At 28.2% G+C, this 20,206-nt stretch overlaps 1 protein-coding gene across 2 annotated transcripts in view; it reads right to left on the bottom strand.

The window, feature by feature from the left end:
• LOC107439276 (uncharacterized) overlaps positions 1–20,206 on the bottom strand; it is a 288,195-nt gene that overhangs the window by 164,923 nt on the left and 103,066 nt on the right. For both annotated transcript variants that reach the window (XM_087154669.1, XM_087154670.1), the window contains exon 4: positions 11,778–11,894. In XM_087154669.1, coding sequence (XP_087010795.1) covers positions 11,778–11,894 — 117 coding nt within the window. The remainder of the gene's footprint in view (positions 1–11,777; positions 11,895–20,206) is intronic.

The following is a 20,206-nucleotide window of genomic DNA, read 5'->3' as shown; positions in this document are numbered from 1 at the left end:
ATATTTGAGCAGCGTAAAACTATTTTACAAAAAACTAATATCATATGATACAAGAGCACTGGAGTTTTTATTATATTGTCATGGTTTACCGGAGTAAATGTTATACTTTTCAAACTGACATAAATATAAAATAATAACTCTTTTACTGGAGAATATAAATGTGACTTATTGAGAAGTATGTGTTGAGTGAAAACATGCATGTATATACATCAAAAAGCCTAAAAAAACATTTTCTCTTTAAAATAAAAATTTAAAACATATATTTAATCTTTATGATGTACAACACAACATAGATTTTATTTATAGCCATTTTTATCTCTATCAGGGGAAAAATACTATGCCGTGGTTTGATAATCGATGAACGTTTTTGGCTTAAAGCTTAGGTTCAAAGTAAAATCTGCTTTATACGTTTCGTATTCTGTGGAATAAGAAAAAATACAGGCTTTAGATGTTTTCCTTTGATTTCTTTCTATTCAAAAGAACTTAAGATCTCAGTCACAGAAGATTATTGGGTTACAATGACTCTTCTGAAAAATACCTTTAAAAATAAATTCCAAAGAATATCAAGATAAGAAAACATATGATATAATATTAGATACATTTGAAAGAAGTTTGTCAAGATGAACATTTTAGCAATATTTTTCAAATTCGTTTTAGACGGATAATGGGTAATTTATTTTCCTCTTGTGATGCTATTATAGGTATTACATATTTCCTACCTTTTAAAATTTCATCAATTTATTTTTTTCAATCATTCTAATTTTAATCAAATTAAACCAATTATTTAGTTTTTATTACTTTTTATAAAAAGCAAATCTAAACATTTTATTCTCTACTTAACAATCAATGTATGGCTAAATTTTTAATTCAATGCAAGTTTATAACTCATTAGTTCACTGTCACGGTCAAATCGAACATCAAAATCTAGTTTCAACTCTTTATTTAAGCTACTTTATTTCTCTTACCCCAAAAATGTTTCAGTTACAGCGTTATATTTATTCTCACTGTCTTTTTGGTGATTAAGCTATGGCAAAATTAATTAGAACTTAATATTAATAACGCGGTGTCAACTTTTTTTTTTGGTTATTTCATTTTTCAATAAATCACCAACCATGCATCTCTTCCTATGATCCGTTGGGAACAATTCAGTTATAGGTTATTTTAAATTTTTGGAGTTAGAACTGGGGGTTTCTCCCCTCAGTCCGACCGCTATTAACTTTACGAAAGTCTTCCTCATGTTAAAAATAATAATGCATCTCTTCAGCCCTATATGGGAAGCAGCCTTTTATTTTGTAATTTTTTTATGGCCATAGATTTAAATAGCAAAATATCGTTCTAAATAAAACAATCCGATTTAATCTATGCAATAATGTCTCTTCACAAAACGCATGCGCACAATAGAAAAGTACTACTCTACTACGATAATTATTCTTGCATAAAAAATCTGGACACTATGTCTCATCATAAAAACTGGAATGAAAATAATCTCCATCATAAAACTAGAGCTACTCCATCATCCGAATACTTTAAAAAACACAATTGAATACATTAATGTAAAAGTTACTAAGTATTTCCTTAAAATATATCCTGTTTAACATATAACTTACTTTTTTTATTTTTGAAGGAAATTTTAATATAATGGTATCTATTTTATTATAATGGTAGATATTTTCTTTAGACCAATACAATAGATAGACCAAATAGACAAACCAGATAGACAGACCAATAGATACACCCATATATATCTTTATTTAGACTCTATTCATATGTATGTGTCCTATATTTTAAATTATTTAAAAAAATATTTATAAGTTTAAAAAAGCTATAAAATTTAACTTTCAATTCACCTCCACAACTTCAACTTCCTTTCAACTTCACAATTGGAAATTTTTAATAAGTAAATATTTTCAATTTGTAAAGTTTTTAAACAAAATATGAATAGTAAATGTCAGTTAATTATTGAAATGAATAACAAGAACTTATAAAAATAAGTTAAGAAAACTGAGTGCTATTAAACGTCTTATTAGAACATTATTTGCTTTTATTAGATAAACTAATTAATATTTAATAAATTTAGCCAACAAAACCACATAAAGCCATTACTACCAATATTAAATTAGAGTTATCAATTAGTTGACATTTCACCAAACTTAGGATTTTTGCTTTCATGTCTTTTTTTTGTTTGCCGTTATTCGACTCACACTTTAAACTATATCAGCCCTCATCCCATTTAAAACATTTCTGAATACTGTACTGAATAAAGAAGCTGAAAGACAATCGGTTTTTTAGTTATTATACAAAATTTTGCGCTTTGCAATGAAAACATCTTGCAAAGCGCAATGAAAACAATTGCGCTTTGCAAGATGATTTGTAAGTTGATAAATATGTTTTCAAATGAATTATATATAATAAATGTAATATAATTTGGATGCATATATTTGTAACATTTCTTGGAATAATACTACAAGATTATTATTATTATAACAAAAGTTATATTAATTAAGAAAAATACTACCTAATATTTAATTTATTCATCTTTTTAATGTCACACAGTTTTTGCTTCACTAAATAAAACTTATTTCATTTATCTAAATAAATCCATAATTGGCATTTTAGTCGCAATTATTTTTAAGTTTTTACAAAAACATTACAAGCGAAATAGCTTCTTCGATTCTACTAATTAACATGATAAATGTCGAAAGCCAGGAAATTAAATTTTAATAAGAGAACAAAAAAAGACACTCTACACGCTTACATGATCGTTTAACTAGTTAAAAGAACGTTTTGCTTCACTTAACTGTAACCGAGTACGAAGATAGCGATGAAACGACGAAAATTGATCGTAAAAATCAGAATCATGTAAGCATAAAGTTTTTCCTGTGTGAAGAGCGTGTAAATATTATTCCTTCGATAGCATCATTATTTTTATCTTCATTAATATTTGATACGTAGCTCTTTACATAGCTCAAAATTAAATATGCTAGAGTTATTAAAATTCCTCAACCGAGTTTTAAATTTATCGTAATTATGAATAGGTTATGTGAGTATGTATTTAATTATCTTACGTTAAGGATTACAAATGTTAATTAGAGATAGTATTTTAAATATTTTCTTTCAAAACATGTAGTATTTAAACACTTTTAAAAGTTTTGAATACCAATTTATTTATAAAAGAGCGTCATATTTTTTTACATTGTGTAAGCATAGCTTACGTAGTTGTAGTATCTATGAACATCATTAAATATAATAATATGTTGGATAATAACCGTTAAATAATAATTTCTTTAATGGGAAGTATTGCATATATTTAAAAGTAAAACGTTGTATCAAAACATTATGATTACATACAACGATTAGGATTAGAGAGAAGCATGAAACTGAATTATTACTTACAGAATTGTAAAAGTCAGCAGTTATATTAACCCTTGAGATAAAAAAAAAGGAAATAAGTTTGCTTATGCGAAGTAACTCAATAAGCTTTATCTATGTTTTTGGTTTTTGTAGTACATGGGCCGGTAGGGCCTGTCTTTGCTTTCTAGGTTGGAAGCTTAGCTCAGTAGCTTCCAGGCCCAAAGCGCCAAACTCTTGTACCAATTGAGGACTGTTGAATCTCAGTTATCTTCTGAAATAATTTTCTATGCTATTTTATAGTGCTTCATTAGGATTCTAAGCTAAGGGATTTCAATTTTTTTTAGTTTCATGCATGGATGGCTAGCAAACAGATTATGTACGCAATATGGCAAGAGTGCTGAAATATAACAAGGGCAAGCAGAAACTTATTTGCAAATTAAAAATTTGAAAAATTATGTCGTTTTCAAAGTCGTTTATTTGTTAAAATCCGTAAAAACCTTGTTTGTACCCTACTAAACATAAAAACAATGACAACGGCATTTTTGGACATCAGTTAGACGATGCAACCTAAAAGTGTAAATTTAAATTTTTCGATATTTGGCTGTTAAATATTGTTGTAGGTTTGGATCAACATATGTTTGCGAACAAATTTTTTCTATTGTGAACACAATCAACTTAAAATAACATTAAATATTGACTAATATACATTTAAAACGCTAAATTTTGTTAAGCATCTTCTAGTACTAATCTGAATATTCCTAAGCCAACTTAGTTGTTTAGACGGTTTTGGTGTATTTCAAATATTTTTCAAGACATTTTAATTTGCTTGCCTTGCTCTTGGTTACACGTTTTGGATATATTGATAAAAATTTTAGAATATAAAATACGCTCTGATAGGCCAGGAGCATTCTGTGCCAGGCCAAATACATTGGCACCGTCACATTACAGGCCTACTAAAGGATCACAGTCAATTTTTGGTTGAACCACTGAATACAGAAAGGCTCTATTATGTTAGCAGGGCACGGTGTCCCATGAAGAAGTACTGTTTTTGCTGACATGCTTATTTTTTAAATTTCATTTGGTTTTTATTTAAATTCTGTCATATTTATTTAAATAATGGATTGGATAAGTTATGCTAGAGAGTTGATTTTAGCGTACAGGTCATACTTTTGGAGAACATTGTTTAAAATCATCTCAAATGATTCACCGGATCATTGTTAAAGGCAAAATTGTCGCTGCTATTTGTAGTGTGTTGCCCAATAAAAATGCAGCTATTTGCTGTGTAGCTAAAATCATTTTTGCTAAATATTTTAGAATATTTTTCAGTCAACATCATAAATTTTAAATGGTAAAGTGATGGTCCTTGGTTACATAAAAATGGCATTGATTTGGTTTCTTATTAGGCTAATAGTTCTCTCCTTTGGTTATAATAATTATAAAACTTAAGCTAAAATGGCCAAATAATTTCTGAACAATAAAATTTCGAACAGTTTGTAATTTTAATTTATCATTTCCTGAAAACTATTCCAGTAATTGCGTTCAATTTTTCGAATTTTGTCATTTAAATTGCGTAGTTTAAAATGATATAAAAATTCAAAAATATTTTTAGGTAATTAAATTTTTAAAAGAGTATAAAAATTGCTTAATATGTTAAGTTTTATAATTCTATGCAAAAAGTTTTGAGAAATATGCAAAAATACGTAAAAAAGGGAAAATAAAACTAAAGGGCTCAAACTAGTGATAGTTTTTCTAACTGATTTAACAGACTGTGGTCACCCCTTATGCTTTGAGGGTTGAAAATCTGAATCCATCAAAAAAAGATTTGACTATTTGTAAGGAATACTGATAATTCTGAAAGTACTGAAAATACTTTTTATCTGATTTGGAAGCTTTATATATCGTCTGCGCAAATTAACTTGCAGACGATATTTCAAAACGCTTGAACAATTATGTAGATTTGCAACTAAAAACGCAACAGTATCATATTAATAGTTATTAAGAAGTTTCTAAAAATAATAAAGTTTAATTGGTAATAAAATAGTATTTATGTATTCTTTGTGAAAATTATAAGTAATATTAAAATAGGAAGTAATAAATTTATGTTTATATGTATTATACAAACACCCAACGACCACTCAGGTAATTCAATTTGGAAATCCTGTCGAAAGGTTAAATATAAAAATAAAATTCAAATCACCATATAGACAAACATTATTCCAAAATAGGAAAAATGGAAGTTTATGAAAAATGAGCATAAAAATATGAGAATTAGGAAAACTGGAAACAGTTTAAGGCGTCTAGCAAATTTCGCATTTTTACACGCTTGATAATTTTTCTAACCGTCACTAAATCCACACTAGACCTCAATTAGACTGATTAACCAAGTTCAGAATTCTAAAGCTAGATTCTTTTTGCATGCGTGCACCCTTTGGCAGGCTCTTGACATGAAAGAAAAATCTGAAAGTATTTGGCAGTCGTTACAAACGGTGCAAAGAAGATAGCCTGGCTTTGCTTGCCAAATTACATTATGCAGAAAATAAAAGGGAGGGAGGTTAAGAAAAGAATTTTTATACATACTTTTGAAATAAATAAGCTCTTTTACTCTAACTGCTACACTTGGAATAGATATTGTTGGTAAAAATATTTTTAGGATTGAATTATCTTAACTACCTTGTTAGTAGATGGATCCTATTTATTTGTTACTTGTCATCCAACAATTTTTTTACTATTTAATTCAATAAGTTTATTACAAATAAGATGATTGATTAAGATTGACTTTAATCAATATTTTATTAATTAGTCAATTATAAATAAATTATAACCGATGTAAATGCATATCATTAAATGTCGTTAGATAAATTAGAATCTCTTGCGTGCATACTACTTTAACAAATTTATACATTTATAATTGAATTTAAATTTATTAGTTTTCGGAAAAAAATACTTAGCCAAGAAATAAAATGAGATTAACTTCAATTTGAGTTTAAGTAAACTAAACATTAATCCTTTTAAAGAATAGCGTATGAATCCAATCTTACCCGTGAATCTTTACCCGTGAAAGTCATGTTGATGTATTTTTGGAAGTTATCAAATATTTCTAAATTTTACCATTCAGTATAAAAACGCTATTAAAAAGAGTTTGATATAATGGTCTGATTTTTACGTAAATGCTAATATTTATTGCTTGTAGGATACAACTTAAGTTATGTAAAGTAATTAGTAATTTTAATACTTAATTATAAATTACAATAATTAATATAAATTACAGTGCTTGTAAAAAGTTTAAAAACTATCGTTATTTGACTCAGAGACACACATATACACTGACAACGTAGAAAAAAATATTACAAGAAACCTAAAAGAATGATTTAAATAACCAACGAATTGGAAAACATTTTACTATTTATAATTATTATTTCATATAAATTCTACAATTTTTTTCTGCTACGAAATTCTTAAAACAATGCTCCAGCATAGGATGTTAAGTTTTCTTTAAACCAAATATAATTGATAGCATTATCTGCTACATCAGTGTATGTTAATGACAATAATTTTAACATAATCAAAATCAAGATATTTTTAGCAACAATAATTTGTCATTTTAATATATTGGAAATTTTCTATTGTTTTAGCAATTTTTTTTGTGATTGTGCTTCCTCAGCAGTCAAATGTAACTCTTTTTTAGAGGAAGGAAAAATCATTCGAGCAATTTATCTTATCTCATCCTTTGATTGGCATTAGAAACAAATTTTAAGTCAAAGAGTAATGCGAAAAAAAAAGAAAAGCATGCGATAAGCCTGATAGAAAGATTTGAACATACTTATTTCTTTTTATTGTTGATGTACGACCTACCCACATAATGGATTTGTCCACATAATAAATCTATTCACATAATGTATTTGATAAATAAGGCAATCACATTCGCTTTGTGATTTAGAATCTCAGTTAGGAAAAACACGAGGTAACTTTTAAATCTAGTTTTGAAACATGTTCGATTTTTTAGAAGACTCCCTGGATTAAACGAATCTGCATTTGTCTTCATTTGCAAAAATCAAGTAATACTCTCATGGTTAGTCCTTTGACAATTGAATTCTAATCAGATCTGCTTATCATCGAATATATATCAGCATTATATTTGGCACAGACAAGAAACAGTATGTAAACTCGCCAGTTAAAATTAAGATTCAAACCTCGACGGCTACGTCGGGAGTGAGCGTTATATTGCAAACCTCGGTACTTAAGAGGACGATATACCATTAGAGGAACTTTTCAGAGCCATTCTTTTTCAATAATTTTAGTAATTTTAAACTTAAAAACAGAAAAAAACAAAACAAATTTTGACAAAGAAAGAGTAAACAAATCAAGTTTCAAATGCTGAAAGTTATGCCGAAATATCAAATTGCAAATAATTTACAACATGGTTATTTTCCCTCTCTTACAAGGAGCTAATCTAGCCATAATTTATTTGAAACTTGATAATATAAAAAAAAATCGGCAGTTTAAACTTCGCAGTTTACTTACTTTTTAGTTTATTCGAGCTCATTTTTTATATACTGTAAATTTTAAGTTAATAACGTTATTGAAAGAGAATTTATCATAAAGGATATATCTTACCGTAAAATACATTTTTACTGAAAAATTTTATACCCTAGCTTTTATAAAATAATATTTGTTTATGAGGGTTTCAGTGATTTTACGATAATTATTACTGTAAAAATTACGGTATATCAGATTTTTTGTTCCGTAACATATATAGGTAGAAATAGATTTTCCGTAAAAAGTACCGGCCCTTTTTTATAGTGTAGCGTCCTTTAAAATGTATGCAGGGTGAATGATAAATAACTGACCAATGTCAGTGCTCGAAACTAAAACAGTTAATTATATAACTTCTGTTAAAAATAATAGGTTCTGACTTTTTTTCTCATCTATTAGCTTGTAAGCACTGATATTCAGTGATTTTGATAACCTTTGATGCACCAACGCAGTTTGGTAAAATCAAGGATAAGTTTTTAACTTGTGAACGCCCCATCGGACGTTTTTAGGTAGAAATGGAGTAGGGCTGGAAGTTTTTCACAATTAACGAAAATTTTATCAAAATCACCTTACTCACACCACATTGACAAAGAGAGATTTTATTTTTTTCATAACCATTGTTGAACAGCTGACCCAATTTTCGGTTTACAACTATTAATGTTCAACTCCATAGCCTTGTAATTTTGAACTCATTCCAGAAGACAAAGGAACTTCCGGATTGCTTCCGTGGAGGATTTTTTGATGGAACTAACCCGCCTTTGCGTTACATAACCACGGAAGGAAAGCCACGGAAACCTCCCACGGTTAGCCTAATGGCAAGGGGACTCTAACCCATTATCCGTCTATCACTGAGGTTATTTTAAGACAGGACTGTAGTTCGTGTAAGCCGGGTGCGGGTTTCTGTATCAACCAGCCATCGCTGGGATTCGAGCCCGGTTCACCTAATTGGAAGGCGAAAGCTCTATCCCTTGAGCCACCACGACTCACGAAGGGAGGTTAGAAAACTTCCAGATTTTCATATAAATCGTAATAAATTTGTAAATAATTAGTAAATTCAATTGTATTTAAAAGCTTTATATTTTATTTGTCTTGCAAAAAATTTGGGTTTTCTTAGACACTTTAAACTCTTTTTTTTACTAGCTGTAAAAAGATGTTTGTATCAGTGCAGAAAGAAATAAAGAACAAACACATTTTCTACAAAGGGATAAACTATTTTTTAAAAGTTTTACGAAACTCATTCAGACAAAAACTGGTACTAAATAGATATATTTTATCAACTTTTGGCATTTTTTTACTAAGAAAGGTCAAAATCGATATTAGTAGGGGAATAGTACCGTAAATAATCGATATTTCGTAATAGAATAGAATAGACTTTGGCATCACTGACATATTTATACCGTTTTGCGTTTAATTTACTTCCATTACTTTTAATCGGCATAAAATGCTGATGAAAATTTATGAAATTATTATTTATTTAAGCAGTTATTATTTCTAAAATCTTGTTTCGATATCAATTTTGTGTTTTTATTTCCTTTAAATAAAGAAATGAGATACAGCAACTGAATTTTTAAAAATGACAAAAGCTTTAATATTTTCTTTAAACCCAAGGTATTTATAAAATCCAATTAATGTCAGAGAGCTTACAAGAAGATTCTGAATTTTTTTACTTAGAATTTTAATCAAAATTCTTGTAATCTTTATGAATTTACTTTTTTAAAAAATATCTTTCTTGACTGACATTTTTGGATTGTATCGATTATTTCTATACTAGAAGTTTCTGAAGCGTAACTTTTCGCTAGAAGAAAATTATATTGTTCTAAGTGCCATGGTATTTCAATTTATTTTTGATATTATTCTCTTATCATTTTCTTACTTATTATTCTTTTAAGTATTTTTGAGTGGAATAACTTTTTTTTTCAAATTTAAATCTGAAAATATTTTTCAATCTAATTTGAGACAATTTTTTTACTTCTTAAAAACACTTAAGAAAGAAATTCTCTAGAAAAAGGTTTAAATGATAAAAGAAAAATTTTGCCGTTTTTTAAAGCATATTTCATAGCTAATGGCATTTGATTTATTTCTGAAATAGTAAATAGAAATTCTTTGCATAGATTAGAGTTTTTAATATTATCTTGAAAAAAATAATAATTTCATTACATAGTAAATAAAAATCGAAAAAAGCCACAGCGATATTTTTGCAGTATTATAATTGTTGCGATATTAAATGAATGCTTTTTTTATGAAATTCAAATACATTGATAATTTTATTTTATAACCATTGTGGCACAGTCGACCCAATTTTTGAGTTTATGACTACTAATGCTCAATTCCGTAACCTTGCAATTTTGAATCCAATCTGGAAGACAAGGGAACTTCTGGATTAAGCATTGGGGCAAAATAGCCTTCCTGGAGAACTTTCTGATGGAACTTACTTACATTTGCGCTACATGATGAGGAAAACCTTGAAATTTCCCACTGTTAGCCAAGGGGACTCTAGCCCATGATCCGTCTACCACTGAGGATATTCTAGAGAAGCACTGTGAGTGGTGCGGAATTCGTTTGAGCCACCACTGGTATTTGAACCCCATGTCACCATGGCTCATACATTGATGATTGAAAAGCTTCATTTCGTAAATATTTAATCGAAATATTGAAACAATATTTTCTTAAAATGATTAAACAGTGGTTAAGTTTTCGGACGGGAATATAAACCAGTCATTAAAATAAATGGGACTATATTTGATGTCATTATATCTACATATATATATTTTTTAAAATTCGACTTCTCAGGAACTATTCAACCTATTTTGCAAAAATCTTGTATTTAGACATATAATATTACGTTCTCTAAAATAATGTAAAAAATTATATTCCTTGCAACTCAAAATTTGCTCAACTATTATTAAATAATATAATAAAATAATGAATATTTACTAAAAATTTTTTTTTTCTTTTTTGCATAAAATTATCTTCGGATAAACAAATTTTATAATAGTGTGCAAAATTTTTTCAATTCACTCAAAAAGTACCACCCATTTTTAGGGCATGAGAAATCTAATATCGTCAAAAAAAGAGTATGTTTGATCAGAGAAAGTACGTTTTAGTGTTTGACTTCGTAAGTTAAAATGTGTTTTGCACTAGCATATTCGAGGCAGCCCCTCGAACTATTAAGATTGAATCCTAGAACGTGAAGATCCGATCATAGGATCAAAGTTATTAAAATTTGTACGTTTTTTTTATAATGTGCGTAATGGGACAATTATAAACCAAACTTTATAATAATTGGTTAGTGCAATAAATTAATACTTATAATAATTGGTTATTACAATGAATAAAATTATTATTACTTTTATTTTTGTAAATATATTTTGCCGACAGTGCAAGTTTAAGATGATAGTTAAATTTTTAGGTAGTGTTTTTGTTAATATTTGTTCGATTCTGGTTTAAAAATTGATGATTTTTGGAAACTGGAAAGTTCCAGTATTCATTTTGGTTTAACTAAATCACTAGATACAAAATAAATAGGTATAAAGCTTGTCATGAACTTATTTGACATTCCCGATATGATAAAATGAGAATAAGATGATCAGCAATTCCATTTTTAAAACAATTTTTTAAATCTACAATGTAAATTTTTAATATATCTCTTTATATACTCTTTATATCTCTTTATATACTTGTACTATTTCTGTTTGAAAATTGGAGCATTTAGAATGATGGTTGAAAACTTTTGCTACATGTATGAGAAACTTCAATAGTAATTGTTCTAACTAAATCACTTGATGCAAAAATAAATAGATATAACACTTATCGTGTAGTTACATAATATCGTTGTTATATATTTATTTAAAATGATAAAAATCACATTTTATAAAATTATAAAAATTACTTACCATATTGACATCTGTGTCCTTGATAACCGGGTTGACACATGCATCGGAAATTATGTCCATTTCGTCCTCGACCCAAACAACGTCCGGAATTGTAGCATAATCCATCATTACATTGGGCTAGTAGCACGAAAAAAACAATAGTCACTTTCATTGAATTTAAAATATTCATATTTGCATCCATTTAAGTAGGTATTTGGTAATATGTAATTAAAGATGCTAACACTTTTTCAAAAAATCACATACGAAAACTAATTTCATTATTTAAATTTCTCCTCTCTTTCATAGTATTTTTCTCTTTGAAGTCAAGAAATCAAAAAGTAGAACTGGATGAAAAAAAAAATAAAATTACTATTTGAAATGAGTTTTAACTACGGGCTTTAGTATAAGACTTTCTTAAGATTATTTCAACAAGCATTTCAGAAATTAAAAACAAATTAAAACGTTATTTATGGAAGAAAATTGCAAATTAAAATTCTTTTTCTGAAAATCATCAGAAAAAAATAAAACTTTGTAACAATGAAAACTGGAAATAATATAATACATTTGTGAAGGAAGGAAGATTCTCTAATTTAAAATATTGAATTTTAATTCTTTATAAGTTTTCCTATAGCATCACATAAGGTCTAGTTCCGTAGGTATCGTAGTAAAATACTAATTCAGAAATATTTGCCGGAGAAAAAAATTCAGCTTTGAACTCTCTTGGTCCTGTCAACAGCGATGAAAAATTGCAAATACCACGCGTGAAAAAAACATGGAGGCAGAACGTGAAAGTGAGGAAATAAATACCGAAAACAAATCTATCTTAGTGAATGACATTAACGAAACACACGAACGCTGTCATTTGCACCACTAAGTTCTGGACGGATATAAACAATCTTAGGAAGTAACTTTGGGAAACTAAGGGAGAGAGTAACTGGGTTCTTCGTTTGCAACAGAGGGATGATTTCAAATGATACAAGAAGATGGAAATGCTTAAGGGTTGTTCTTGATGCAGACGCTCCTTCACTTGCGTCACAATGCTTACAAAAACAAGATCATGAAATGACTCGGAATTTCGTTTCTGTTAGACTTTCTGTGGAAGCGATGTTTCAAACCCGAATAAATATTAATAAGAAATAACAGATTTTATTTGTTATGATAAATAATTGCTTTTTGAAAATAATCTCACATTAGGCAAATTGATGTACGGATGTTTTGTTTGATATGTTTAATCTTTGTTTCTGTTTGAATACTTAAATCAAGAGTGATTCAATTTAAAATTCTATTAGTATCTATAGATTGAACACTTTTAAAAATAAATTGAAAACCACATTAAATCGTAATTAAAATATTATTTTTAATTTTAAAAGACGTTCAAAATGTTGTCTTTCAATCTTGAATAAAAGTATTTAGCTTTTCAAAATATGAAGAGAAAATAGGAATGATTTTTTTAATTTATCTCGCCATCTTGACGTGCAATATGTGAAATACACTTTTTTTCTCAACAATTTTATTTTTATTTATTTTTTCTGTACAGAGCGCGCATTGAACAAATTCAGTCATTTTCTTATTTTGACTCGTTATTTGATTTGATCTTACTATATGATTTATAAATTTAACTCACATCTTGACATGAAAAATCCAAAATGTGGATTTTTCCCCTCAAGGATTAATCTTTTAATTATTTTTCCATACAGAGAAGGCTTTAAACATAAGTCCTTTTATTATTTTGACATTTGATTTGATCACACGTTTTGATTTTTTAATTTGACTCCTCATCTGCATTGACGAGCATATGAAATGCGCTTTTTTTTTTCTCAAGAACTTTATTTTCAATTATTTTCCCGTACAGAGCCTGGATCATACAAATAACAGTCCTCTTATTATTTTGAATCTTTTTTTTATCTTCAATAATAAATTTTTGTAACTTTGTTTTTGACTCAGTAAAATTATTGAATACTTAAATAATTTCAAAAATAAGCTAAGGCCTGTTTCATCCCGAAAACTTCGAGTAAATAATTTTGATTAGTAAAAAATAAATCTTAAAAATAATTAGCTTACTTCAAATTTAATTTTTTTCCTATAAACTAATCATGATCGTGAGATTCATTGAATGAAAAATTATCTTGAACTTTACTGAATTGAAGTTAAGGAAAACTCTTTGTACGCAATAGAAGCATAATTCACAGGAAGATATTAAATGGCATGCAGTCATTTATAATTATAAGAAACAAAGTTAAGTGTAAATCCTGCGATTAGTAAAATAAAACTTTCTTATTGTGAACAAAGAATTTGAAATTTAAAAACGAAAATTCTATTCTTTTTGCTTTTATCATGTACAAAATATGGAAAGTGAGGTAAAATCCTGTCTGAGTCGTGTCCTTTTCCTGTTAAAAGCCTGTCGGAGCTAAGCTGTTCGACCTAAAAGCTGTTAGATTAAATCAAGATATTCATTATTTAATTTAGTACAATATATCGTTCCTGAAAAATCATATACAAATTTTTAATAAATGATTTTTTCTATACGAAAAATCACCTGGTCTTAACCCCACTAGTGGGATAAGGCCGGGTACGCATGATAATTCTATTTGACATTTAGAAATACTAGAATGTCACTGAAAAAGTATAAGGAATTTCTATTTTATATGAGAAGTTAAGAAAATTGTGCTTGCAAATTACATGTGATGTAGTCAAGGTCGTACTCAGGGGGAGGGAGGCAATTGCCTCAGAGCCCTTGACTACTGAGGGTCCGATCGAAATTCCTTACAGAAATATAGGGTATATTAATAATTTTTTTTAAAAAAAGAAAATCGAAGGGAATTTCTCTATATTTCAATAAAAAACTTCAATTTTCTATAGAGGGTCGTCATATATTCTACAAAATAGGGAAATAGGGCATTTTGTGCTTTGAGAAGGAGTGCACAATGCATTTTGTTCTGAGGCCCGTAAAACCTTCATTCAGTCTTGGAAACCGTTAATTTCGTGGGCCCAGCCTAGACACACATCAAGAGGTGCAAAATCGGGTAGCACCCGGTCTTACCCTGGAAACAGAAGTTTATCGAAACGAAACAGAGCAATTCGACTATTGGACTAAATCCTTATTGTTTGTTAAGGTATGAATCCCTTGTAAATGCAGAATAAACAGAGGTAAAAATTATTTTTTAACTTTAATGACCCGTGAATAAGCCTAGTTTAAAAACAAAAGAGCATTGGAGAGTTGACATATTAAAACAAACTTATCTTCACAGACAAGAGATGCCAGTTGCTCTGGATTAGATAAAATATTTTATAAAACTGTAGACAGCAACAAACTTAAATTTGAAGATTTTCAATTAATTTAGCAAACATTCAAAAAGGCTCAACTGTTACTAAGTGGCTTATCACACAAGCCTTTGAATTTTTAAGAAGTAGTGGTGAGTAAAAGCCACATAAATCACATTTACTAAACCATTAAAAGACTACCACTCGAAATTATGTATCCACTGTCTGGAGCGAGTTGGCATCTCTGCGCAGGATTAATCAGCAATTGCATGCCAATATGATATGTAATTCATCCAGGTAGTAAAGTGTAATTTAGAGTTTGCCCGATAGAAAATAGAACGAATTTTGACACAATCGAAGCACCCGATCTCACCACACTCTCTCCTGCTTGATATCATATGCAGATAAAACACTATGTCATTCTCAAATATATTCTCAAAGTTTTTAACCATTAACTTCACGAAGCTATTCAACCCTTTGACAAATGAATGAAAATCAGAAATATAATAGATTAAATCTTGAAGACATGTTAATTAGAGGTTGCAAAAGAAAACTTCATTTTGAGAAAGATAGATAACAATTTCAAAGGCGTTCACATGAAGCAAAACAGATGAACATGAAAACCGAGCACCTGTATGCTAATAAAAGAAGTAATTCTATTACATTTGAAACGATCGGTGAAAAGAGAATCGTAATTATCATTAATGAGTATAAATTTAGGTTCAAAAGACTGAAGAATTCGACGAACCTTAAGAATTTGATTCAGTATTTAATGTGGGTTGGGGCATGGCTTAATTGAAGGTTATAAAGAGGAAAGAGGGTAGGTGCTTCAACTTAATTGCTATGGGTGCTGAATAGGTTTTCTTTCGTCTTTCTTTAGTACCACCCTTTCAGATATTTAACTTTAAACGTATTTCTCATTTATCGTAAAAAATGCACTTTAACACCTGGTTAAAAATACAAAAAAAAAATCAATATTAATTAATAAAATATATTTGTTTTGTGAATAGTACTTGTTAAATTATATTTAAAAAAAATTTAACTGTTTTTTTATTTTTAAAATGTGATTTTAATGTGATGCTTTCTAGTAACCCTTTCAAAAGTTTAAGGTGTTTTTGAGGTTTACTTGAGGTCGTGTTGAGTTGACTTTAAAACAAACCTTTGAAAATCAACCTCTGAAGACTTGTAATAAAATTGTATGAAGTTGCTTAATTCTCACTTGAGGTTGGTATGAGGTTGAAATAAATCTACCTCAGAGCAACCAGCTTAGGGAGGCTGTTTATGAGGTTTGCAGATTATTTTTTCTGCACTTCAAGCAAATAAACATATTTATAGTGAGTTTAAATTCACCCGATTTCAACTAAAACTATTGAGGTGTTTAAAGGGTTGTGAAATTTTTTTCTCATTTATACTTAAGCTCGTTTTGAGGTAGATAGAAACCTAACCAGAGGTAATTTCATCACACATTTGTTTTTATGGTGTAAAATTACACTCCGAGTTATTTATTTACAACCTTTTAAGTGTTAAATAAAATACTTTTGAATGCAAAAAAGTAACTTAATGTGCAAAAAACACACCTAAGGTTGATATTTGACTGGTTCCCCAGACGTTAGACGTTAAAAATGAGGTTATGTTTTGAACCAAAATTAACCTCATCAATATATTACTTCAAAATCAACTTTATATATATCTTAAAAACACTTTATTTTTTTAAGGGCTTAGTTGAACAAATATTGAGAAGCATCTTAATATTCCTCAGACGTAACCTTATATATCCCTTAAAAAACACCTTATTGTTTCGTAAGGGCTTAATTGGACAAATATAGAGAAGCAACTTTAAAAAAAATCTTTTATACTTTTATAGAAATCTTTTACAAATGAGAGTTCTATTTTAATATGAGGTGTTTCCAATACTATTAAAGTTTTCTCTTTAGCAAGAGATGCCAATCATTTGCTCAATATTGACTATTGTTTTTCTTCTGAAAGATGAAATTCGCCATACAACGCGGGCATATAATTGACTGCTTTTCATGTAAAATACATTACTAACCAGTGTCCTCAATCGGTAAAGTTATGATTAATGACTTAAAAGAATAAATAAAAAAGTCAATAAAAACTGAAAAGTGGCTTCCCGAAATATAAGAACTGCCGGAAGTGCGATAGCTTACTTCAATATCACTCTATGGCTTCATAAAAACTTGGGATAATATAAAAATATTATATTATTATTTTTCAAGATTATACATTGCTTTTCATAGTCAACGGAAAGAATGCTGTCTCTCAAGTTTTTCCTAAAATCGTAAGTTTCAATTTTATTTTTAAATTTATATAATATATAAATATACAAAATTTTAATAAAATATAACAATTTAAAACAATGCAACAAATGGCTTTAATTATTCCACATTTTTTTAATTGGGAATTGAATTTCTATAGAATTAAAAAAAAATGAAAGTTAAGGAAAAGGCAAAAACAAAATTTAATTATTTCGAGAATATATTTTCTATTTAATTAAGATAAAATGAGCTCTTTTTAACATCTTAAACATCCTTCTTAAAATTAATTAATAACAATGTTTAGTTGCAGGTGAGAATAGATAATTGTTCATCAAAAGAAATAAAAGTCAAGTTTAGTTATTTTCTTCAGTACTGCAGTTTGTGCAAGGTAAGCATTGGTTGGCAACTTTTAAAGCTAAATTTACGAAAATAAAATTGTAAATTTATCAAAACATTAATTAATCCTCATTATTTTCATTTTTCCATGAAAATTTGACTGAAAGCTGCAGTTTTCATTTATTGTATTCATTAAAATATCTACCTATAATAGAACTGTTCATTAGAGAAATAAGCTTTATGTAGTAGTAATGCATTATTTACGACCCACTAGAGTTGCACAATGAACTATTGGCGACGGTCTGGGACACATATCTGAGGAAGATCCGAAGACCTGCCATTATAATTTTGATCCTCTGATGAGGGAATAGCTCTTTGCTTTGATAGTCTGATAACTTGCGAACGAAGTCGAGCATTTCAATTTAGAACAGTTTCACGAGGACCCATACCGTACAGCCTCGGTTCCGTCTTAGGCAAATCAAAGTGGTCACACACTGACCACAGCCAGTCATGCTTGACTTCGGTTATCTACTGGGAAAACGTGGCTTAACATCAGTCCACTGTGGGACCATTGTTGTTTATAATTAATTAATTAGCGTTGGTTTATTAAATAAAAAATGGCTAGAAAAAACTATAGTTATCTCTCTTAGAAGCTGATCTAAATTTTAAAAAAACTAATTATCAGTTCCTAAATTTGATTTTTTTTTAAAAAAAATCCTGTTTAACTCATATCATATTTAAAATTATGTATTTTTTCATCAATTAGATAGATTTTAGTTTTAAAGTTCTACTCAACAAAACAAAATACGGTTGCTGAATTGCTTTATTATATCAATAAAAGCTTATTATATCTTATTAAGCTTTATTATATCATAAAAAGGAAAAAAAACTAATTATTTGAAATTTATAGAAAATGGACTTTTATTTCTGTTTGAAACTGGATTTACTTTTGAGATCAGTTTAGGATCCTATTTTGAATTCAATATTTGAAATATAATCTGTTTTTAAAATAATTTTATTTCAGTGAATGTAAGAGTTTGTGTATTTATATATTAGGGAAGACTATCTATTTATAATTTTCTGCCATTATTGCATTTTGGATTAATTTAATTTGTCTCAACTCATTTTAAAAATATATATCGTTAGTAAAATATAGTATTTAAGCAGCCTGAACTAAAGTATAATTAATATCCCACTTAAATTACTATAAAAATACCACCCTATATGGATATGCGTGGATCTTGACTTTACGACTATCTCACTTCATCTTATCTAAATTACTATAAAATATTTTTAATCATAATTAAGCGGTTTATGATAGTTAGAATGCTATTTTCATAAATGTATGAAATTATGCTTCCTATGAATTGTTAAAATAATTAAATAAAACGCAGGAGAGAAGTTTAATTGTATATCTCAATAAGTACGAGCAGCAAGAACGAACACAAAAATGCTCCTTTGTGTACCTAGACATCATTATTTAGACTACACTTGTGTTTTTGTTTCATTTGAATTGACTCCATTATATAACTTTTATTTTGATGTATGAGCAACTTATATTTCAGTTTATTACCCTTTTCCAGTCTAATGGCGAATGAGGTATGATATTCAGATAATAGTTGAAACTATTATATGAAATTCTATATGAAATATGAAATTGTATTATATATATGAAATTATATATATGATTATGTATGTAATTATTACATGTAATATTATATGATTATATTTATAAAAATTATATTATATAATTATACGTATGATCATATTATATGTATTGTATTATATATACAAAATTGTAGTATTCACAGAGATGAAACATATTTAAATGACGTCCATTTCTATTCTAGAATTGTTCTCATAGTAACCAAATAATGAGCTGACTTAAAATGCGGGAAGCAAAATTTTCAAGTCTTTATAACGTTTTCTAAACCAATGGAAACTACACCGAAAAAAAGTATGGTCAAAACTACCAGAATATGGTTAAATTTACCGTGCTTCTGGCTCTTTGGGAACACCAAAAAGGTCGTTAATTTTTTCTGACGCAGTTTAGTAATGATTTTGTTAAAATTAACAATAAAATATGGTTTTATAATACGTGATAACATTTGATCAATGGGATGAAATTTGATAATTTTACCTTGATACCTTAGAGCTTGATACTAAAACCATTTATTCGGTTAAATTTACTTTTCAGTTTTAAAGTTTTATAAATGTGTGTTAATGAGAGCTATAAATTTAAAAACTAAAATTTTCAGTAAACCGTTATCATAAGAATGAGAAAATTACCAAATGAATAGTTCAAATATCATATATTTTGGTTTTATTCACCAGCATTATAATTATAATAATTTTTTTTAACCAAAAATCTCTCTACTACACAATACGATAACTTTACCAGAATTTTTTTCTCCATGTACTAATTCAAGAAAAAAAGTTGTTTTTACAAAACATGGTAAAAGTTGATTTGGGGCATTTTTTTTTGAGAATGACCCACTTGCAGTTTCAAACGTACACAAGCGGAAAAGTCTACAAAAAATTTGCGTAATTATTTCATCACATACTTTATTATTTACC

This window comes from Parasteatoda tepidariorum, chromosome 11 (genome assembly GCF_982258835.1).
Source record: "Parasteatoda tepidariorum strain Cologne lab strain chromosome 11, Ptep-v5.0, whole genome shotgun sequence".
NCBI lineage: Eukaryota > Metazoa > Arthropoda > Arachnida > Araneae > Theridiidae > Parasteatoda > Parasteatoda tepidariorum.
The sequence above is the reverse complement of the archived record's forward strand: the minus strand, read 5'-3'. Positions and strand labels throughout refer to the sequence as shown.